General features: G+C 43.2%; 1 protein-coding gene across 1 annotated transcript in view; it reads right to left on the bottom strand.

Annotated features, from left to right (window-relative positions):
- Window positions 1–1,923: 1,923 nt before the first annotated feature.
- Window positions 1,924–25,094, bottom strand: part of oxr1a (oxidation resistance 1a) — a 338,586-nt gene continuing 315,415 nt past the window's right edge. Inside the window, exons 9-10 of the mRNA XM_041189241.1 lie at window positions 16,366–16,528; window positions 1,924–2,064 (exon numbers count right to left, since the gene is read on the bottom strand). Of these exons, the coding sequence (XP_041045175.1) occupies window positions 1,924–2,064; window positions 16,366–16,528 (304 nt within the window). The remainder of the gene's footprint in view (window positions 2,065–16,365; window positions 16,529–25,094) is intronic.

Genomic DNA, 25,094 nt, shown 5'->3' with positions numbered 1-25,094 from the left:
TAAAGTTGCAGGCGCCTTGAAAAATCAATGGGGCTGTTAATGGGCTTAATTGCAAGCTTAACTGTTGGCGGGCGCCCTTCCGACTTTTGTACGCACCCACCTAGCAAAATATCACACGAGTGTGCGATGACGTTGGGACATTTACCTGATGTCATCTCCCGTGATTTCACAGCCATTCGGGTCGGGTGCGTGCCTGACCTTGGGACATAAAATTCTGGCCCAGGTAAATCATTCAGCTAAATTTATGCTACAAATTTATGCTAAGCTAATGTGTCCTTCCTCTGGTACTTTACCCGTAACTGAATATAATACTTAAGGTGCCAGCTAACCAGAGCTTTATCCAGCTGTAACACAACTTTTACCCCTTTGTATTCCTTTGCTCTTGAGATAATGTGATTCCATTAGCCTTTTAAATTATTTTTCTACCTGTCTACTAGATTTCAGTGATTTCTCTGCTTTCACAAAGCTCCTAGCTTCTTGCCACCAACCTTAACTCCATCTGCCAGTTTTTCCCATTAACTTAGTCTATCAATGTTCCTTTGCAACTTTTGTTCTCATCTACATTATTTACGGTACCAAATAATTTGCAGTAGGCAGAAAACCTGGATATAGGGCTCTCTATTTCTTCATCCAAGTAATTTATAGTGAAATAGATCCCCATGGGACACCACTACTCTCATACTGCCATCACATTCTCAAAAAGGTTGGATTGGTGTGAAAAAGCAAATGTACAATCTCCTCCTGTTTTTGCTATCTAGTACCAAACAATTCACAGTAGAATCTGTTTCTGGACTCTGTGCATTCCAAAAGGTGGGCTGATTAAGAGAGTTTTTAACCTTGCCTTTATACTGCAGCTTTCCTATATGAAAAATCTGCTACATGTTAGATATTGACCTCGGATCCCACACAGGAGATACATAATTCTTGGGCATGTTTCATGACTGATTGTCAGAACAGTTGAACGCTGCAGCATAGTGGAGGTCAGACATTTTTTACTTCAATCAGAAAAAGCTTTCAAAACCAATGCAGTAACCAAAATATTCATTTCTTGATGCCTAATTTAAAATCTTTTCTTCCTAATTTAAAAAAAAACTTTTAATTTTCAACTACTTCAATTTTCGGTTGAAAAAAAAAAGTGGGCTTGATTGACATATGGGCGGGCAAAATATATTTCACATTTTAATGATCTTGAAAGAGTATTTTACACTTCAAATTTTCTGCACTCTGGAGACATTGAAACATTTTCAAAAGCGGGAGCAGAATTGTAACCTGCAAAAACAGCTTGGTTGGGTGAGATGTGGAAACTCGAAAAATCCAAAATCTAACCCTAATAAACCCACTTCTGGACTTAACAGAGATAGGACAAGGAGTGCTCCCAGAACAAAAATATCTGCATATCAAAAATTCCAGCATCCGCAGTTTTTTGCTCTAATCTGAGTGCTCCCAGAAGACGGATTGGCCAATTATAAATGTTTTAATGTTTCACTTAGCCTTGGGAAACCAGGCAGTTGAAGTGAGACAAGTACATTGCTGCAGAGAATATAAATGCTTCCCTCCAGCCTCCCAAGCTCTCTTGCATCAGATCTACTGGTGGCTGTGGCCTGTTAATCAGGCTGAATTCCTAGACAGGAAACCTGTCAAAGTAAGACTCTGCACACTATGGATTCAAAGCTCTACAGCCCCCGAGGAAACCCAAGTTTCCAGATTTCCGACAGAAGCTCCGTGGCCCATCGACCTATGCAGTCTGTCCATCAAGATTCTGATCTTGGTACCAGCTATCTTTCTACTGTCACTCCACAACAAAATTTTGCTTATATTTGCTTGAAAGTTTGTTGAGCTACTATTTCTGTCTGTAAATCATGGAGCCTCTCTGATGAGCATTTAATCTTAATCATCCTTTGGGTGGCCTTATCTAGTACACACTTACCAAAACGGCTCTTGTTCTAAAGGTGGTCTAACCAGGAATTGTAGCTCAAGACCCCAACTTGGCCACCTCAGAGACTCTTTAGCACTTAAGGTATCTGGGGAAAATGGCCAGATTTTCTTAAGCAAGGGATCTGACACCTGAAACAATGGAATATGGCATATTATTCAAATAAATGTTGGTGGGGCCAACAGAATACATTTGTCATCTGCAGAGAACAAAAGATTGAGAGAGAAAAATATTTATGTTATTGTGCAGATTACCAAAGGATCATGGCCAAAGTAGAGAATTGGTAATTAAAGCCAACAGGATATTAGAATCATGGAATAGTTATAACACAGAAAGAGGCCATATGGCCTGTGGTATCTAAACTGTAAGGAACATATCTTTTTATTTCTGTTGGACTGTGGATTAAAATTACAATGGCTGCAGTTTGAAGGACATGTCTACTGGAACAGTGAAAGGGATATAGACAATGTTGCTATCCTGGAACAGAGTGTGCCATGAAAGACAGGGTGGTGCTGAGGAGGAGTCTGGTCTAATGGGGAACTGCCTGGCATCAATGTTTTAACTGTCTCCTGACCAGGTGACCAGGTTTTGTGTGAGAGCAGTGCAGGAGAATAGCTCCTAACCTGAAAGGAAAAAGACCTAAAACTTCTGTCTCATGTGTGTGTCAGATTCCAGTAATTCTAAAATAATAGCAAGCTGGCTTTTCCTCCTCATATCTCTATAATCTGCTCTCTCTCTGAAAACCCTATCAAGAGGCAAAGGGGAATATCACTGTTAGAGTATTAGACTGTTAGAAATGCCTCAAGTTCTTCCTAAATCACTCAACCAGTGAACTAAAGACTAAAAGTGCTGGAAGACCACCTCGTGTCATCAACAAAGAACTGAAAGGAATTTGGAAGACATTGATCAAAATCAACCCATTGAATCCTGTACTCCAGAATTGGTACTTTTGGAGTGTTTTATCCTACCCTTAAAATCCATGTCTGTGTGTGTCTTATATGTGTATGTATAGGAATTTAAGAAGGGGTACAGTTTAGCAGTTCATATTTCTTTCTTTTGCCACTGGTTAAAGACAATTTGTTCAATAAATAGCTATTTATTTATTAAGTTTACAAACCTGGTCCTCATATTCTGTTAACCTAAATTAAACAGTTAGGCGGGTTGATCAAACTTTTCCACATTTGTTGCATCTTGGAGCAGTGGGGCTTAATATTGCAGTGCACTATCCACCGGTGAGTTGTGACAGTAACCACTATCTGCAAGAACAATTCACATAGTCCCACTTCCCTGCTATAATGTCATTATCCTGCAGTTTTTTTTCTCTTCAAATAATTATTTGAAAGTCATGATTGAATCTTCAATCAGGCAGTGCATTGCAGATCCTAACAACTTGCTGCGTAAAGAAATGTTTTCCTCATGTAACCTTTGGTCTCTTTTGCCATACACCTTAAATCTCAACCTTCCTGCTAATGGGAACAGCGTCTCCTCATCTTCTGTCTCTAGACTCCTTATGATTTTGAACACCTGAATCAAAGCTCTTCTCAACCTTCTCCAAGGAAAACATTATCTATTTATCGCATAATCCCTCATCTCTGAACCATTCTCGTGAATCTTTTCTTCCTAAATGTGGTGTCCAGAACTGGAGTCTGAACCAGTGTTTTATACAGATTTATTATACTCCTTGCTTTTGTACTCTATGCCACTATTTATAAAGATCAGGATCCCCTATGCTTTATTAATCGTGCCCTCACTGTCAATTATTTGTGCACATATACCCCTCCATATCTTTCTGCTCCTGCATTCCCTTTAGAATTGTCCCCTTTATTTTATATTGCCTCTCCCTGTTCTTCCTAACAAAATGAATCACTTCACACTCCTCTGCATTAAATTTTAACTGCCACTTGTCCACCCGCCCACTCCCCTGTCTATGTCCTTCTGAAGTTTAACATTGTCCTCCTCACAGTTCATAATATTTTCAAGTTTTGTGTCATTAGCAAGTTTTGAAATTGTGTCCTCTGCACCAAAGTTTAGGTCATTAATGTACATCAAGAAAAGCAGGGGTCCTAACCCTGACCCTTAGGAACTCTACTATAAACCTTCCTCCAATCTGAAAAACAACCATTTACTACTACTGTTTCCTGTCACTCAGGCGATTTTGTATCCATGCAGCTACTGTCCTTTTTATTCCATCAGCTCTAACTTTGTTCGCAAGCTTGTTATGCAGCACTTTGTCAAATGCCTTTTGGAAGCTCATGTGCTCATCAATCCTCATTGTGACCCTAATCCATTCTCTGTTACCTCATCAAAAAACTCAAGCAAGCTAGTAAAACACCATTTACCCTTAACAAATCCATACTGGCTTTCCTTAATTAATCCACATTTGTCCAAGAGACCATTCATTTTATCCTTGTCTCTAAAAGTTTCCCCACCACAGACTCGCCTGTTGTTGCTGGGCTTATCCTTACATCCATTTTGAACAAGGGTCTATATGATTTGCAATTCTTTAGTCCACTGGCAGCACCCCTGTATCTAAGGAGGATTGGAAAATGATAGCCGGTGCCTTTGCAATTTCTACCCTTGCTTCCCTCAGTATCCTGGTATGCACCTCATCTGGTCATTATGACCAATCAATTTTAAGTACAGCCTGCTTATCTAATACCTCTGTTTACTAATTTTTAGCCCATCAAATGTCTCAACGCCCTCCTTTTTCATGTGACTTTGGCAGCATCTTCTTCTTTGGGAAAGCACACATTTAGTACCTCAGCCTTGTTCCTTGCCTCTGTATGTAAATCATCTTTTAGGTTCCTAATTGGCCCCACTCCTCCTCATACGACTCAGTTACGATGCATATGTCTGTATATTCCCTTTATGTTGGCTGCCAGTCTCTTCTCATACTTTCCCTATTTGTTTTTTTCAATTCACCTTTGCACCTTTTATATTGAGCTTGATTCTCAATTGTATTACCCATTTGTTGCGTACTTTTCCTGCTTCATCTTGTTCTTTATTTCTTTTGTCTTCCAGGAAGCTCAGGATTTGTTTGTCCTACACCTTCCCCCCTCATGGGGATGTACTTTGAATGTACCAAACTATTTCCCCTTTAAAGGCAGTCCATTGTTCAGTTAGTTATATCTCCCAATCTTTGATTCCAATTTAACTGGGCCAGATTAACCCACTGAAGTTGGCCCTCCCCCAGTTCAATATTTTTCTTTAATGAGATGTGGGTACTACTGCCCATCCCAAAATGCCCTGGAACTGAGTGGCTTCTTAGGTAATTTCACAGAGCAGTTAAGAGTCAATCACATTGGTGTGGGTCTGAAGTCACGTGAAGGCTAGACTGGGTAAGGATTTCCTTCCCTACAGGACATTAATGAACCAGATGGATTTTTACAACAATCAATGATTGTTGTCACAATCACTGTCACCAAGACTAGATTTATATTCCAGATTTATTAATTGAGTTTAAATTCCACCAACTGCCATGGTGGAATTTGAACCCTTGTGCTCACAGCATTAGCCTGGGCCTCTAGATTACTAGTTCAGTGACCTTACCACGATAACACCTTCTCCCTATCACTGTGTTACCCTGGGTTGTTTCTTGTCCTTTTCCATAGCCAACCCACACTGATGATACAATGACCATAGTTCCTTAAATGTTCCCCTACTGATCTTTAATCCATCTGACCCATCTCATTCCCTAGAACCAGACCTCATTGGGCTGGAAACATACTGACGTAGAAAATTCTCCTGCATATACTCTGTCCTTTACACTAAAGCTATTCCAGTCTATATTAGGATAATTAAAGTATAACTTGCACTTCTCTAATTTACTTGCAAATTTGTTCCTCTATATACTTCCCACTAGTTGGTGGCCTATAGAATACACCCAGCAATATAACAGCACCTCTCGTTTCTTAGGTCTAAGCAACTAGATTATGTCCTTGACCCCTCGGGTCTCTCTCCAGCACTGTAATGTTCTCCTTAAACAATACTGATACCCCTCCCTCCTTTATTTCCTTCCCATCTTTCCTGAACACCTTGATGGTGGGGATAGTGGCGGTGGATTTTATGGAGCCCACAAGAGTTGGAAGCATGGTGTACAAAATGTGAAATTTTGCTTTTGTAACAGCAGGTTGAGATGGAGAGATAAAGTCAGCAGTGTGCTTGTGGTGTGTCAAGCCTCACTCTGGCGTGCGGTGGTTTCATGCTTGCAATACATTTGTGTATCATGAATACTCATAAGCATAAAAGTTAAAAAAATTATGCCCTACCTTCAAGATAAAGTCTGGCACATGCGAATCTCGTGGCACCAGGTTCACATTTCTTTAAAAGTGGCATGCATTAGTCGACTTTGTAGAGTTGTAAGGTCTGCGGTATTCCTTGTTTAACTCTATGACACAAGGGAGGGGAGCAGGAGAATGGCAACTTGCATGGAGGCTTGGGACTGGCAAGGGTGAGTCAGTGTTGGAGGGGTGGAGTGAAGTTGAGGGCATGGAGGAGTGGAAGAGGGATACACAGAGGGTGGGGTTTCAGGTATGGAGAAGCGAATCTGTGTGTGGAACCAGAAGAAATGGTAGAGATACTAAATGAATACTTCTCATCAATATTCACCAAAGAGAAGGACTTAGCGGTCGATTTGTCTAGGGAAGAGTGTGTAGATAGCCTGGATCATGTTGAGATCAAAAAAGAGGTGTTAGGCGTCGTGAAGAATATTAAGGTGGATAAGTCCCCAGGGCCAGATGGGATCTACCCCAGAGTACTGAGGGAGGCAAGGGAGGAGATTGCTGGGGCCTTGACAGAAATCTTTGTATCCTCACTGGCTACAGGTGAGGTCCCAGAGAACTGGAGAATGGCCAATGTAGTTCCATTGTTTAAGAAGGGTAGCAGGGATAATCCAGGAAATTACAGGCCGGTGAGCCTATGTCAGTGGTAGGGAAATTATTGGAGAAGATTCTTCGTGACAGGATTTACTACCGTTTGGAAACAAATGGGGGCATTAGTGAGAGGCAGCATGGTTTTGTGAAGGGGAGGTCGTGTCTCACTAACTTGATCGAGTTTTTCGAGGAAGTGACAAAGATGATCGCAGTGGATGTTATTATACATGGATTTCAGTCAGGCCTTTGACAAGGTCCCTCATGGCAGACTGGTACAGAAGGTAAAGTCGCACGGGATCAGAGGTGGGCTGGCAAGATGGATAGAGAATTCGCTTGGTCATAGAAGATAAAGGGTAGCAGTGGAAGGGTGCATTTCTGAATGGAGAGCTGTGACTAGTGGAGTTCCGCAGGGATCAGTGCTGGGACCTTTGCTGTTTATGTAGTATACATAATTGATTTGGAGGAAAATGTAACTGGGCTAATTAGTAAGTTTGCAGATGATACTAAGGTCGGAGGAGTTGCAGATAGTGAAGAGGATTGTCAAAGGATACAATGGAGACTTGGGCGGAGAAATGGCAGATGGAGTTTAATCCGGACAAATGCGAGGTAATGCATTTTGGAAGGTCTAATACAGGCAGGAATTATACAGTAAATGGCAGAACCCTTAAGTGCATCAACGGGCAGAGGGATCTGGGTGTACAGGTCCACAGGTCACTGAAAGTGGATAAGGTAGTCAGGAAGGCATATGGAATGCTTGCCTTCATTGGCAGGGGTATTGAGTATAAAAGCTGGGAAGTCATGCTGCAGTTGTATAGAACCTTAGTTAGGCCACACTTGGAATATTGCGTGCAATTCTGGTCACCACATTACCAGAAGGATATGGAGGCGTTGGAGAGGGTGCAGAGGAGGTTTACCAGGATGCTGCCTGGTCTGGAGGTTATTAGCTATGAGCAGAGGTTGGAGAAACTTGGATTGTTCTCACTAGAGCAACGGAGATTGAGGGGCGACTTGATAGAAGTTTACAAAATTATGAGTGGCATGGACAGAGTAGATGGTCAGGAGCTTTTTCCCAAGGTGGAAGCATCAATTACTAGGGGACATAGATTTACGGTGAGAGGAGAAAACTACAGAGGAGATGTGAGAGGCAAGTTTTTTACGCAGAGGGTAGTGAGTGTCTGGAATGTGCTGCCAGAGGAGGTGGTGGAAGCAGGTACGATAGCGGTGTTTAAGAGGCAGCTTCACAAATACATGAATAGGATGGGAAGGAGGGATACGGACCCCGGAAGTGCAAAATATTTTAGTTGAAGGGCAATATGATCGGCACAGGCTTGGAGGGCTGAAGGGCCTGTTCCTGTGCTGTACTTTGTTCTTTGTTGAATGGCCTAGGTCTAATGGGAGCAGGGTGGTGGGAATAATCAATCAATCAGTGAAGGTAAGAAAATGAGGGGCCTAAAGGGTGGCGTCAGAACTGTCCAAATGTGTGTCGACTGGCATAGTTTTAAAGGGCTTTGAGGTCACCTACAACATTTCAATTATCCCCGCTGAGTATGCTCTGGGACAATGTTCTTTACAATGCATAGAAGGGAGAGCCAGCAAGCTTAGCCATGTGCCACAGAGTAGTGAGCACAACACTGGTCACTAAAATGAATATTCAATAAAGAGTGAACAAAAAAAAACACAGCATTGTTTCTTCTACAGGTAAGTAAAATGTCCCTAACTCCCCTGTAGCCATCAATGCATGCCAACCATGAGGCATGCCAGCATATTTAGCCCTCTGACTAAGCTGGTCTCAACAAATATTAATAGAGGTGCACATATTAATCGAGTGAAACCCATGTAATATGACATATTTACAACTTAAATTTAATTTGAAAAAATAATGGTGCCACCTTTACATAAAAACCTAAGAAATAGCAGCAGGAGTAGGCCATTCAGCCCCTCAAGCCATTCAATAAGATAATGGTTAATCTGCCCTAGGCCTCAACTCCTCTTTCGTGCCAGCTCCTTGTAGCCCTCAACTCTCTGATATTTCAAAATCTATCTGCCTCTTTTTAAAATACCTTCAGTGATCTAGCCTCCACAATTCTCTGGGGTAGAGAATTCAATACATTCACTACCCTCTGAGAGAAGACATTCCTTTGTATCTCAGTTTCAAATGAGTGTCCCTTATTCTGTAACAATGTCCCCTAGTTCGAGATTCCCCCACTAGCAGAAACATCCTCTCAACGTTCACCCTGTCAAGCCCCCTCAGATCTTGTATGTTTCAATAAGATCACCCCTCATTCTTCGAAACTCTAATAAATAAAAGCCTCACCTGTTTAGCCGTTCTTGATAAGTCAACCCGGTCATCCCAGGAATCAGCCTAGTGAATCTCTTTTGAATTGCCTCCAATGCTGGTACATTCCTTTCTTAAATACAGGGGCCAAAACTGTACACAGCACTCCAGGTGTGGCCTCACCAACAGTACAGTTGTAACAAGACTTCCCTATTTTTAAACTCCAACTCCCTAGCAATGCAGGCCAAAATTCCATTTGCCTTCTTAATTGCTGCACCTGTGTTTCTTACACAAGAACACTCAGATCGCTTTGTGCTGCAAGTTTTTGGAGTCTCGCTCCATTTAAATCATAGTCTGCCTTTTCCCTTTCACAAAACCATGTTGAAACTGTTTCATTGTGTTAAGCTTTACTAAATGTCCTGCTATTTCTTCCTTAATAATGGTCTCTAGCATTTTCCCAATGACAGATGTTCAGCTGACTGGCCTATAGTTTCCTGCTTTTTGTTTCCCTCCCTTCTCAAATAGAGGCATTACATTAATGGTTTTCCAAACCGCTGGGACCCTCCCAGAATCCAATGAGTTCTGGGATATTTTGACCAATGCCTTCACTATCTTTGCAGCCAGTTCCTTTAAACCCCTTGGATGCAAGCCATCAGGCCCTGGCTACTTGTCTGCCTTTAGTCACATTAGTTTGTCAAATACTTTGTCCCTCGTGATAGAGACTGTTACAAGATCTTTTCTCCCATTAGCTCTTTGTTTATCTGACATCTTTGGTTTATAGTGTCCTCCACCATGAAGACCGATGCAAAATATTGGCTTAAATTATCTGCCATTTCCCTGTTCCCCATTACCAATTCTCCAGTCACATCCTCCAAGGGTCCCACGCTCACTTTGGCCACTCTTTTTCTTTTTATATACCTGTAGAAGCTCTTGCTGTTTGTTTTTATATTTCTTGATAATTTACTTTCATAATCAATTTTCTCCCTCTTTATTAGCTTTTTAGTCATCCGCTGCTGCTTCCTAAAAAATTCCCAATCCTCTGGCCTACCACTAGTTTTCGCTCCTTTGTATGCCTTAGATTTTGATTGAATACTCTCCTTGGCCTTTGTTAACCACGGGTGGTTCATCCTTCTCATCGAATCCTTCCTTTTGACCGGGATAAATTTTTGCTGAGCATAATGAAATATCTGCTTAAATATCTGCCACTGCTCATCCACTGACCTTCCCCTTAGTCTATTTTCCCAGCCTGCTTTAGACTCCTTCATGCCTCTGTAATTGCCCTTATTTAAGTTGAGGTCATTGGTTCGAGACCAGAGTTGCTCGCCCTCAAATTGAATTTGGAATTCTACCATGTTGTGATCACTACCCCCTAGAGGATCATTAACTACAGTCTCTCTTATCCCACCTCATTATACATTAGAAGATCTAAAATAGCCTGTTCCTGGTTGGTTCTGCAATGTATTACTCTAAGAAACAATCCCTGTGCACTCTACAAATTTGTCTTCCTTGTTACCCCTGCTAATCTGATTTGTCCAGTCAATATGCAGGTTAAAATCAGCCATGACAATTGTAGTGCCCTTCTTACATGCTCCCATTATTTCCTGATTTATACTTTGTCCTACTGTGAGGCAACTCTTCGGGAGCCTGTAGACAACTCCCACCCATGGCTTCTTTGTCTTGCTATTCCTTATTTCCACCCAAATTGATTCCACATCACGATCTATTGCATCTATATCACTACTCACCACTTATACCTTCCTTGATTAACAAAGCTACCCCACTTCCTTTTCCTTTTGCCTATTTTTTCAGAATGTCAAATACCTTTGAATATTGAGTTCCCAATCTTGGTTACCCTGAAACTATGTCTCTGTAATAGCTATCAAGTTATATTCATTTGTTTCTATTTGTGCTCTCAACTCATCTATCTTGTTACAAATGCTGCGTGCATTCAGATAAAGAGCCTTAAGCTTTGACTTTTTACATTATTACTCATTCTGGTTCGAATTTCTAATCAGTTCTTATAGCAAAAGCAAAATGCAGCAGATGCTGGAGATCTGAAATGAAAACAGGAAGTGCTGGAAAAACTCAGTAGGCCTGGCAGCATCTGTGGAGAAAGAAACAGAGTTAAAGTTTCAAGTCCAAGAGCTCTTTAGAACTCTTCTGTTCTGACTCAAAATTGGACTCAAAATGTTGAGCGGAATCTTCTGCTCCGAAGTCTAAGTTCAGCGGTAGGAGTGATGTGCAATCCTACTGTTCAGCTCATTGCTTATGCATCTGTGTGGATCACGGTGAATCTCATGGCAGGAGCAAGCAGGAAGTCACCCTCCCCACCGCTGCCTCATGGGATCAAAGGTCCGGGCACCATATTTAAAGGGTACCCACACAGCCTTCCTCTCTTCCCCGTTCCCCTGCCTCCGATTTCTAGTCTCCACTCCACTCTTCCACCCTACCCCTCCTTCCACCTTTTACCTGCCTCCCGTGTCCAGCCTTGGCGTAGATTGTGCTACCAGTGCCTGATATAAGTAAAGTTGCAAACGGTCACCCAGAAAGCGAAAGCAGCATCTATTCACCTCAAAGTCCTGGAATAAGTCAAGCTCGTCAAGTGCACGCCACTTATGTGCAGTCATAAAAGTGAACGTTCTAATTTCTTGCTGGCAGAAACTTAACTTGGAGGGGTAATTTAATTCAGGCGTGGTGGCCTTTTAATGAGCATGCATGCCATGCTAATCACGAAGCTTGATCTTCCTTTAAAGTTCCAAGAACAAAATTCTGACAGTTCATCCTGACGTCAGGAAACTAATTTTTGGCCTCACACCAAATTAAACCCACCCACCAGACTTCCTGCTGCTGGTGGGACCAGAAGATTCTGCCCATTTACTCTGTTTCTGTCTCCACAGATGCTGCCAGACCTGATAAGTTTTTTCAGAACTTTCTGCTGTCATTTCTTATGACAGATTTATAAAAGTGGTGTCCCCCAGTGTCGCTGTAAAAAGATATATTTCTCAAGTACAACTATTTAAAGGTTTACCAACACAGTGTTATGTGCAAGAGAACACACAGTATATACAGCACAAATACATGGGATTCATGAAACTTGGTATTTATGGGTGAGGTGAGACAGGAGTGGGCAGGGAGCAGTTACTTATAGCAACTGGGAAACACTGAAGTACGGGGAACATGGAGTTCCTGCCAAATTTAACAGCTGGATTTTATTTGAATTTATTTTCTCCATGTTCTGGCAGTGAGCTGGCCAGATTGATAGGCCTGCACTAGAAGTCCTCAGCTAGGGAGCAGAGAAGAGGGAGAAAGTGTGGGAGATAGGAAGAAATCTCAGCAGAGCAAGATGGTGGTTTGGGGATAAGAGACTGCTGACTAGACTGCAAACTATGGGAGAAACTGGGGAGAAAGAGATTAGAAATCAGCTTGGAGATCATGCTGTGGAGGAAAGTCACCTGGTGGAGTTGTAGACTAGAGGGGAAATCACATGGCAGTTTAAAATGCTAGGCAGGGAGCTAAGGAGAAAATCATTCCTTCTTCCCTTGGCCTACAAGCAGTTCTGGGTTTGGACAGGCTCTCTTCCCTTCAGCTCCTGGGAAACACAGCCCAAAACCACTAAATCTAAATAGCTGCTATAACCTGATGCACACAGCCATTTTAACATATTTTATTTACTCGATTGAGCCTCAGCCTGCTCCAGTTAAGCTTGAGATCAGGTTCTCCCCTCTGCTCCCCTCACTCCACCCACAACCCTCTTCTCCTGCCCTGAAGAATAAAATTCCCCAAATGATCAGCAAATGATAAAATGTTGAGTTATATAAGTAAAGGTTCAGATGAAGGACACAAGTAAGTTTGGTGACATAAACAGTTACCATATATAATAAGAAATTGCACACAATGCAATCTGAAGTGGAGTACCCTGGGATACTCGGGCTTGACCAAATTGCTGGTATAAGATTTAAAAGTATTTGCAGTAAAAACAAACACTAGAGTGGGTTTAGTAAGGAACGTGACTTTCAGAACCAGGCTAGGATATGCAGATGACTGGATGATGTGGTAATTCATCAGAATAGATAAGGCAAAGTTCATATTTCTGAATAAAATGTGGGCATTGTTTGTGTTAAAGGTCAAGTCATTCTGCAACTATTTTGTAAACTCATCTGTAATTACGGACGTACCGAATGAGATGTACAATATAAGAACATTGTGAGTTAGTGAAAAAGTAGTATAAAGATGGTATAAATACATGCCAGAAACTGTGTTTCTTTGAGTAGCCTCTTAGAACAATCTGAGGGTGCTACCTCCTGTATGCATACTTGTATTAACTAAACTGTGGCTTGATTCGCCTACAGCTGATTCTGTGTTGACAGTCTTTAGATACTCAATAATTGGTGCTGCATGCAAGGTCTCCACCAGCACCTGCAGAACCAGTCATTTGGAGCACCAGGCGGGTTAGTACCTTTATTTTACCACTGATAGTTAGGGTCTAAGTCTGGCAATCATGTGATACAGTTTGCAGAGACCCAAACCTGAGAGTTGGCAGAAAGATGAGGAAGCAGGAGCAGCGCAGTTAGCCATGAGCCACCAGTTAGAACCAGATTAGAACCGTCTCTACGTGAAAGGCCAAAGAGAGCCGCACCAGGAAATGGGCAGCTCAGAACCACAGGAGCCAGAGGTGAGGTACCATATAACCATAACCAGACTAGACGAGAATGAGTGGGGACCGGAAGGGTCAATAACCAAATTTATAACAGATAAACGTAGACTTAATACAGAAGATGAGATAGAAAGGATGGAATCTGTAAGACCCCCCTTCCCTCCCGGCTAAGCATAAGGGGTAGTGGGATGCCCAAGAACAAGGACAGAGGTGAAAAAGGCATGACTATAGTTATCAAAACCTACTTAGGGCTCAGTAAACATGTAAAATGGGCATTACAGTTAGTGTTTTTAACTTTAAGATGATTAGTCTTTTAGGTAATTTTTGTGTACACAGAGGTGGTGAGAAAAATAAAGTAAACTTTGATGTTGAAGATAATGGTTACAGTAAGTCAAATTGGAAATAATCCACACCGAGCTTTGCTGTATGTGAACATGCAAAAGGGAAATTGTGTGTGTCAGATGGAGAGATATTTGTAGTTCTTGTTTCTGTCTGATTTTGTATGTATGTTTGTAAGACCGTGTCCACCACATGTTTGTCACTGAATTTAAATGTTGATTAACTCTTTGTGGTCTGTTTCTGTACGTTTTCTTCAGTTGTTGGTTAAGGAACGAATGCAATTGTTTTTCTGAGAGGGCGAGATGGGACTCCTCTAAGGGGGTTAAGTGAGTGATAGCACATAGGGCAGTGTGGCTGTGATTGTAAGCTTTGTTGCTTTCATTGTTCTGTAAGTGAACTCTCGAAGACTCCCCTTGTCTCAACTATGCTATGTGAAGCTGCTGTTGAAGTTAGTAGATTTAAACATGTGTCGAAAAGTCACTTTTTCTTGAGTTTTTACTTACAGTTGCTTGAAAAGGTGTGGAGGCAGTTAATTGGACCTTAAAAAAAACAAGTGAACATGTATAATCTGTTGTTTTAATTTTATGTATTTATATGCTAATTGCTTGGGAATTAACAGTACCCCTGTAAGGATAAAGGATGTTATTGAGTGCGTTGATTTGAAGTGAATTTGTAAGCTAAAAGCAAAATACTGCAGATGCTGGAAATCTGAAACAAAAACAAAAATATCAGGAAAAACTCAGCAGGTCTGACAGCATCTGTGGAGAGAAAGACAGAGTTAACATTTCGAGTCTATATGACTCTTCTTCAGGACTAAAGAGAAGCAGAAATGTGGTGTGAGGCAAAGGAGAGATTGCAAAAGATGTCATAAACAAAAAGTCGAAGGGGAGTTGATGGTGCTGACACTGGCTAAAGGAGCGATCTCTCCTTTGCCTCCACCTTTCACTCGCCGCCTATCCAACTTCACCTGTCCCACCCCATATTTCACCACATTTCTACTTCTCTTTAAAAGAGTCATATGCACTCAAATCGTTAACTCTGTCTTTCTCTCCACTGACGATGTTAGACCTGCTGAGTTTTTCCAGCAATTTTTGTTGTTGAAGTGAAGTTGTAATGCATAATAATGGGTCTGGCGTTATGGAATGGAGACCAAGTTTTTTTTTTGAAAAAAAATGTAAAATTTGTGCAGATCACGCCACTCAGGAACTACAGAAGAGTTGTCAACAATAATGATGAGATGATCGAGCAGTAAGATCTTATCCTGGGGGAAACTAGATGTTCTAAGAACAGTCTGGGATTGGGATATTAGGATGGACATTCACCCTGGATCAGAATTGCTTCCCGAGGTCAACTGTGCAACTGCTAATTGTGGTAGTGCAACTGCTAATTGCTATCAGACTTATGATTGAAGTGCAGCACCGTGGGATACTCAGGCTTGACCAAATTACCGGCATAAGATTTAAAAGTGTTTTCAGTAAAAAAAAACACTACAGTGGATGTAGTAAGGAATGTGACCTTTGGTTCAGGCTAGGAAATTGATGGCCTATGGGTCAGGCCATGATAAGCTCAGGCTTTCAGGGCCAGGCTAAGATATGCAGATAACTGGACCCTGTAGTAAACCGTCCGAATAGATGAGGTAAAGTATGTGTTTCTGAATAAACTGTCGGCATCGTTATGTTAAAGGACAGGTCATTCTGTGACTATTTTATAAACTCATTTGTAATTGCGGACTGCCGAACTAGACGTACAAGATAAAAATAATGTGAGTTAGTGATGTGGTATCACAATGTTGCTATAAATACATGACAGAAACTGAGTACCTTTGAGTAGCCTCTTAGAGCAATCTGAGGGTGCTATCCCCTGTATGCATATTTGTCGTGAATAAACTGCTGCTTGATTCACTATGTGACTATGCATTGAATGTCTTCATTCCACAACATAATCCCACAACTTTGAAGCAAGCATGTTAACAATTCTTTTAGATTATTATTAGTAAGTAACGAGAAAAGTCTTACCTCAGGTGAAGGAAAGGAATTCATCTTGGGCCCTGGTGCAAAACAGGCAGTATTGCATTGGCTTCTCATGATCCACAGTGCCTGACACTTAGTCCATCGCAATCAACACAACTGATCCAATAACACCCATTTTACACAACTGCTCAATTTGAATTTCTACTCCTAGTTCTTATAAAATTTAAGACATACATGCATGATTTTAAAAAAAAAATGACCAGATAAAGATTTCTATGTAGCTTCTCAAAATAGGACAGGGATTAATCACAGGATACTTTTACCTCCCAATCTTTCAGCACTGATTCATTGTTGGAACTCTCATTCATTTCAGACTTCTCATTCTTTATGACAACCATGAATCCTGGCTCCTTCACTGACTCTCCAGTTTCATTCCCGTACACATCTGGAGACCACTGCACAAAGAAGACATACAGATGTTCGGCCCTGCAAAGCAAACAGTTTCCTCTGAGTAAATATCAGCTGACCTTCTTGGCTGGTCCACACTACATCAGATACCAGAGACAGCATAGGTGCTTACTGCACAGCTATTAAGGACAGCAGAATTGAAAGTTATGGACAGTTGGCTGGATGAGGTTACAGTCTAAAAGCAGGAGGTGGCAGGGTGGGTGGAGGAAAGAAAGTTCAACATACTTCTCTGGGACTAAAAGGGGCAAGATGCACAAAACCAGAAATCATTCACATTTCATTTTATTAACTTTAAATTCACTGCATTTTGGGGGGAGAGGTAGTCTAATAATTATTTTCATACAATTTCTTCTCCGTACTGAGTGTGTCATTGCACAAGTTTTAAAGCATTCCATTATCTCATGTCTAGATCTTTTAATTAATATTTTGAAAATGTATGCTGATTTGTTGGTGACTTATAACAATGACTACTAAAATGCAAATATGATTGAAATGAAGGACAAGTCAGTGGATTGAGCGTTTATCCTTCACTCCAGTATACATGTGTTGTCATCCAACCTTATTGTTTTAAAGCAAATATGATGGCTAGAGTTTTGGGGTTGGCATGCAGGTGTGGTCAACAGGCCTGGGAGTGGCCAGGAAACAGGCTGCTGCCCACAATCGGTCCCTGACCGCGATTTCACACTGGTGGGCCAATTAAGACCCGCCGAGCATGAACAGCGGCTCTCCAATGGTCAACAACTGGCAGGTAGGCGTGGGAGCCTATCGGCCGCCGGGCCCAATGGCAACCTGGCGGCCGGTTTAAAACCGGCAGAGTCAGATCCTGGAAGCCTGCGAGGACAGAGGAGCATTGATTAGTCCCCTCTCTACCTGCAGTGCCATTGCAGTCTGGCCAACCTCATCTGAGGAATATCTTGCAAGGCACTCAGTCCAAGTAGACACCGCCCAACCTCAGCAGGGTATAAATTATGGAGAGTAATACGGATGCAGACGCCAGGCAGGAGGGCAGGTCGGGTGGGCACTTGGCTCCCCCCACCCCCGACCCCCGGTTTTTTGACGTGTGCCTCGTGGTTCTCCTGGAGGAGGTGACTGCCAGGATGGATACATTTGTCCCCAGGGATGGAAGGAGACGACCACCATACCTAACAAAAAGAGCTTGGGAGGAGGTGACAATGCTGGTCAGCAACCATGATGTGGTGTGGCACACCTGGGTCCAGTGCCGCAAAAGCTTTAACAATTGCTGCGTTCAGGAAGCGTGAGTGCCGTTTTGGCATGGATCAGTTTGGTGAAGTGTTAAGGTCTGGCCATCACCCCGTGGTGACAATTGTCAATGATGCTGGAGCTGGTCAAGGATGTTGAGCAGTGTCTGCTTGGACTGCGTGCCTTGCAAGGTGTTCCTCAGACGTGCCCTGCAAGGTGTTCCTCAGATGGGATTGGCCAGACTGCTTTGGCACTGCAGGTAGAGAGGGGACTAATCAATGCACCTCTGTCCTTTCAGGAGAAGATGGCCCACAACAATGTAGAAAGTCTGGACCAGTGCAAACCCAGCTAACCTTCTAATTCTCTCCAGATACGAGCAGGACGCCTTGGACCTTGAGAGGCGCCCCACTCCTTGGTCAACTGGCTGCAGAGAGGCTGGGGTCTCTAATGAAGGTAAGAGTGCAATGCAGAGAGATGAGAGTTTCAGATGCTGCAAACATTCTTGTGTAGTCTTATCATTGATGGGAGCCTCAAAACTTAAGTCCCCATTGATCACTGAAAGACAATGGCACCATGATGTACATCCCCATGGTCTCACCAGGGTGCCTGGCATGCACAGTGACAGTGAAATGACTGAAACTAATGACATGTCCTTCTTCTCCTTTAGGTTTGCCACCATGCACCCAATAGCAGGATCCCGAAGACCTACACATGATGCCAGAGGACCCGCAGGCTCCAGATGCACCTGTGTCACACCTGCTCTCTGAACCAGGCACTAGTGCAGATACCTGCACCTCGGTGGGCGTTAGATCTTCGGCTAGAATGGCGGTACACAGCGGTGAGGGCACTTCACACTCACTTGAGATGCAGGCGAAGGCAGGGAGTTTCCAGGGTGCCAGCAGTCGAAGGACTGCTGGAGACCAGGACGATGCTCAGTTGAAGGCAGATGATGAGTTGTCTCTGGAGTTATCCATTAGGCGGCAGATGCTGGATATCCAGCGAGATGTCCGGGAGGATCTTTCGGAGATCCATGAGGGTATGCGTGCCATGGTGTCCGTTATGGAGGAGTCCATGTGGAGCATGAACACTGGTGGCCCTCACGGTCGAGCGTACTTGCCTTCTCCATTGAGAGAGTGGCGACTCTCATGCAAAGGCAGCACCAGGAACAGAATCGGGGGTTCCTGGGGTTGCACACAAACCTACAAACCCTCACGCAAGCACTGACCTTGGGTGGCTAGTGTCCATGTGGAGATGGATTAGGCACCCAGTATCCCAGCTGGGTGCCCGTCCATCAATAGTGAGCAGGAAGGTCCAGGTCAACCTCATGTTGGCGCATGGGCTGCTTGTCAAACCTGTGGGCTCCTCTCAGGGTGCTCTGGATGACAGCAGCAGCTCCTCTGCCCCTCAGCCAGTGACTGTGGCATCTGATGAGGCTGTCGCAACTAGGGAGGTGCCAGCTGTGGCGCTGGCCGCTCCCTTCCAGGCGGGGCCTACACACGCTACACTGGTCAGAGGACGACCACCAAGGTCATCAAGGCCGACAGGACAGCAGAGTCAGCAGGCTGTCTCTATGCCAGTACCAGCGAAATGGGAGCACCAAGACATAGCACTCACAAATGTAAGTTTAAGGCACCATGAGCACAAGAGGATTTTTTTAAACCGGTCTGGAGTTGAAGACCAGAGAAGGTTCTGTTAATTTATGAGTACCAACAGGAGATAAATTTTCTTCTGTCATCGTGGCAGTATGCTTCACCTTTTTTATTTACTGTGCTTTTGGGTATGCCAGTATATGAAGCTGGGCATGGGTGGCTCGAAACTTTATTGCACAGGCACTAAGTGGACTTTGGGGTCAAAAGAAAGGGTCATTTCAGACATCCGGGATGGAGGCAGCAGCCCTGGCACGAGGTAGAGCTTATTTGGCAGCCTAGTGTCAAGGCATCCCTGGTGTCCCTGCCTCCCTGGAGGCTTCAGAGGTCTGCCTCCACAGCCTCAGCGTTCTTCTCACGTGCTCCTCTTCTGACTCACTACTGGACTCATCATCTGTGGCCTGCGCAACTGCGTCAACATCCTCTTCCTCCAGTGGTCCCCCCTTGCCAGTGCCAGATTGTGGAGAGTGCAGCATGCAACTACTACCAGTGACACCCATTCTGGGGTAAGGTAGAGCTCCCCCTAACGGTCCAGGCATCGGAAGCACATCTTCAAATGACCAATATTCTCTCTATCACCACCCTTGTGGTGGTATGGCTCCTGTTATATTGCTGCTTTGCCTCTGTTCTTGGGTGACGGGGAGGCATCATAAGCCACCTTTTCAATGGATAGCCCTGGTCACCCAACAGCCATCCATCCTGTCAGGCTGGAGCACTGAAGAATACTGACACCTGGGAGTGTCTCAGTACGTATGCGTCATGGGAGCTGCCAGGGTACTTTGCACAGACTTGCTGAATATGCATCCTATGGTCACACACTATCTGCACGTTCATGGAGCGGAATCCCTTCCTGTTGATGAAGGCACCCAGCTGACCCACTGGTGTCTTGATGGCCACATGTGTGCAGTCGATTGCACCTTGGATGCGGGGAAACCCAGCAATTGCTGCAAAGCCTCTGACTCACTCGGCCTGGCTGGCCTCATCCATATGGAAATGAATGAAAGTCGATACCCACCTGAACAGAGCTTCTGTCACCAGCTTGACGTAACTATGGACAGCTGATTGTGAGACTTCACACAGACCCCCCACTGATCCCGGGAAAGTGCCGGATGTGGGCCACTGTGACCTTCAGAGCCACTGGCATGGGGTGTCCATCCACACAGTCAGAGGTGAGCTCGGGCCCAATCATCTGACAGATGGAGAACACCATCTCCCTGGAGAGGCAAAGCCTCCTTTGGCATTGCACCTCGAACATGTTGAGGTAGCTGCATCGCCGCCTGTAAACCCTGGCAGCAGGATAATGGGTCTTATGTGGCCCCTTTTGCCTTGGATTTCCTGCTAACCTTGTGCCTACACCTCTCCTCCCACAGGTCGCTGCCCGAGAAGCTGCATTGGGACAACTGGCCTCCTCTCCCATCTACCATTTTCTTCCTCCTCAGAAGAGACCACAATCCCCATTACCAGAGAAACAGGCAACTATTTGATACTGTGTGGAAGGGTCCACACAGTCTGAATTCTCTGGGGTCCTTGGAGACACCAAGGAGACCTGAAATGAAGCCTGGAAATGCTAAGAATGAAGACGCAAACAGAGATGAAGCTGCCATATAAGTCACCAACAGCAAACTACCTACCAAACTCCTCACTACTCACACTGGTAATGCTGCTGACCCTTTTTACCCTGCCTGTGGAAGAGGTTTTTGAAATTGTCAGCTGCCTGCCTGCCCGTGTGACAAGCACGAAATCGTACAGGCAACGAGAAATCACCGTCAATTGCCTTTTTAATGGCTTTAACTGGCCTCTTAATTAATGGCAGGTGTCCTGCATGCATCCGCTGAAATTTCACATAAGTGTGCACAATGACTTTGGGACGCTCACCTGATGTCATCAGGCGCTATTTTAGGCTCAAACATGTTGGGTGCATGGTCGCATGTGAGCAAAAAATTCTTCCCCATCTGTGTAATTGGGTCAACAACCAAAGAAAAGAATGACAGTGGTTTTGCAGCCACAGGGCCACCATTCTGACCAAACAACTTCTACGGACAATTTCTCTTTTTTTAAAAGTGAAGTTATGCTTCTCTTCCCTCCCTGAACATTTTTATGAAGCCTACATCCTCAAATTGTGATAAGACATTCTTAGAGTTTGATTAAATGGCTAATCAGAAAATTGGTATCCTTAAAAATATGGTACAAGATCATAAATAATTTTTTTGCATTTCCTTCCTCTTCTGCCAATTCTCTCCCATTTAGACAATGATTTAGAAACTCAATGGCACCAAAGCATTCATAATGGTGTGTACGTGTGTCACCTGCCATATTAGGTTTGCCAACTCGGGTGGTACATATTCTGGAAGACATTGGTGGAAGTGACGTCACAGAAAGTCGGCAGCGTGGTGTGAGTAGGTGAATTTCTTCACTGGCCCAAATTTTCATCCATCTTGCTACCTCACCCCATTTCCCTTGATCAGATTCAGTTTTTTGACATTTATTTCTCTTTTTAGTTTCTCCTTTCTCTCCCTCACAACAACCGATTTAAACGTTTAAATCTGCCTTCCAACATGAGTTGTGTTCGACATCCCAGGATTAGAAGAAAACAAATAAAACAACACTTAGAATACACTGACAGTTAATAGTACATCAAATTTGGCAACAACTGCAACTGATGCGATGCTGTATTTTATTAAAGTCCTTGGACTACCCTCCTGATTCAGTGATCACAGAATCACAAAATCTCAACGGCGCAGGAGGCCATTCAACCCATCATGTCTGCACTGGCTCTCCAAATGAGCATTATGACCTAATGCCATTACCCTGCCTTTTCCCTGTACCCTTGCACATTATTTGAATAGAAACAATTATCTAATGTCCTCGAATGTCTCGATTGAACCTGCCTCCACCACACTTTCAGGCAGTGCATTCCAGACCCGTACTACTCATTTTGTGTAAAAGTTTTTCTCACGTCACACTGATGTGAATAATTAAACCAGCACCTTTAACTGGCAAGCTTGGACCTGTCTATCTTGCTCCTGACAGATCTACTTGAACTGAGATCTGTTTGAAATGTCGATATTTAATTGTTTTACTCTCACGCCCAGATTTATGGAACAAACTGCCAGAGCTGCACACTCCACCCCAACATCATTTGCAGAACCTGGAAATGCTCAGAGCATGAACTGAGTCCAAAGCGCAACAGCAGCTCAGAATTGTGGTCCCACTCCCTGTTGGTGAATTGTTCAGTTATGTTTACTGATATGAGATCTTCTAGGATCTGTGAGGTGAACTATATTATTTCAGAAATGTGCACCTTTCCCAAGATAATGTAGACAATCCTAACAAGCCAGATTTATGTTTACGTCATCAATTTGTTTGTTCGCTTTCCAGTGACAGGAGCAAGGTGGAGTAAAAGTGAACCCTTTGCCTTTTAATATCCTCCAGATTGCTTTTAAAAGCCACCTAGAGATTGACGCCGATTACAGGAGACTCCCAACCATTCCGGGTGGGCTGGCAACCCTATGTCATATTGGTATAGGAATCAAGAGGTTAACAATTGTTTTGTGCCTCCTTTATCAAATTGGTTTGTCCTGAATGCAGCTAGTGGCAGGTTTGTTATATTCAGAAAAAACATTCAACTTAATCAGCTGTTATACAGGCTCCTGCAGGCCACCAAATAGGCAAGTTCTAAAAAATAAATTAAATATGAGCCCTGTCAGTGAATGCCAGCAGGCTATTCAACTACATGCCCATGCATGTGCACCTCCAATAATTAGATATTTGCCCCTTCTAAGGGATAGAAACAAAACAGTAATGGTGAACAGTTGTTTTCAGACTGAAGGAGTGTCCCCAAGGGTCAATATTAGGATCACATCTTTTTGATATACACTAATGATCCTAACTTAGGTGTAAAAGGCATAATTTCAAAGTCTGCAGACAACACAAAGCGTGGAAACGTATTGGTGCTCTTTGTTATTGCAGTATGTGCAAGCTGTGTGACTTCATCGCCTTCCTCGCGTGGCTGAAGAGTCTGACATTGACGTACAGAGAACTGACAGTTCATGTTGTCATTGTTGGTGCTTGAGAGAACTTCTGCAGCTGCGCCACCTCTGGTCCTCCTCTGGGCATGTTGGATGTTGCAGGTTTAGTGTAGATAGTCCTCGAAGCAGGCTGAACCAAATTTCAATGCTTGTCTCTACCTGGGCTGGTCCGCTACTGTTTTCCAAAAAACAGGTGGTTTGTAATTCAGAAGCTTGTAAGGCTCTAAGAGTGTCCTTGTATCGTTTCTACTGACCACCTTAATGTCATTTGCTCTGAGACAGTTCTCTGTGGTAGATCTGCTCGGGGATTCCGTACTCATCATTATGGGAGTTACGGCCTACCCGTAATAAGTTGAATTTTCTGGAGGGTGGTCTCCATGCTGTTGAACCCAGCACAACGAAGGACTTTGTTGTTTGTGATTTTGCCTTGCCATCGACTTTTCATGACGGACCTCATGTTTCTTTGGGGAAGCGAGAAACAGTTTCTCCCAATTTATTATATCAAGAGCCCTCATGATTTTGAATGTTACTGTCCTCTTAACCCTCTCTGCTCTTAAGGAATAGAATCCAGGCTTCTCTAGTCTCTTCATGTAACTAAAGACCCTCTACCTTTGTACCATTCTGGTCAATTTCCCTTTCATAACATGATTAAGTTGAGTCCAAACTGATTCTAAATCCCCTATTACAACATCCCTCATAATAGACCTTTTGCCTCTGACTGATGTAAGGCGAACAGGCCTATAGCTCCCAGTTTTCTCTCTTTCTCCTTTTTTAAATAGCAGATTATGTTTGCTGCCTTCCAATCCTTGCGAACTGTTCTGGTATTAAAGGAATTCTGGAAGATCAAAACAAACGCATCCATTGTCTCTGCAGCTACTTCTCTTAAAATCCTAGGATGCAAGTTGTTAAGTCCAAAGGACTGGTTGCTACTTAGCTCCATTAAATTTCTTTAGCCCTATTTCTTTAATTATACTGATTTAAGTTTTTCATTCTGGCTAGATCCTTGGTTTCCAATTATTTCTGGAATGTATTTTGTGTCTGTGACTGTGAAGAGTGATCCAAGGTAGTTGGAATGGGAGGAGATTTGGGTCTCCAGAAGAAACAAGTTGGGCAGAATGGTCTGTTTCTGTGTTGTATATCCTATATACAGGTTAGATGGAAATAATCTATTTCCTCAGGTGGGGGAATCCAGAACAAGGGGATATAACCTTAAAAGCCATTCAGAAGTGATGTCAGGAAGTACTTCTTCACAAGAGGGGAGTGGAAATCTGGAACCCTTTCCAATAGGTCAATTAGAATTTGAAAAACTTTATTGATAAGATTTTTATTAGGTTAGGTAATTAAGGGACAAGGTGGGTAAATACAGTTAAGGCACAGATCAGCCAAAATCTAATTGAAGGTGGAGCAGGTCTTAAGGGGCTGATAGCCCAATTCTATTTTCGTGAATTACTAAAGGTATGCCAAGGGGATGAGGAAGCACGTAACCGATTCTTTTAAGCACCCTAGGGCATATGTCACCAAGACTAGCAGTCCTTTATGATTTGAAGATTCTAATTCTTTTTAAGATGATATCCTCAGTTATTTTGGCATTTACAATTTTCACGACAGCTGCATTGCTCATTGCTGAAAACTGGTGCAAAGTAATCATTCAAGATAAAGGAGAAAATCAATAGACACTTGGTGAGGTTTGAGTTAATTAAGAATAGCCAG

The sequence above is a fragment of the Carcharodon carcharias genome, chromosome 6, assembly GCF_017639515.1.
Source record: "Carcharodon carcharias isolate sCarCar2 chromosome 6, sCarCar2.pri, whole genome shotgun sequence".
Classification (NCBI taxonomy): Eukaryota; Metazoa; Chordata; class Chondrichthyes; order Lamniformes; family Lamnidae; genus Carcharodon; species Carcharodon carcharias.
The sequence above is the reverse complement of the archived record's forward strand: the minus strand, read 5'-3'. Positions and strand labels throughout refer to the sequence as shown.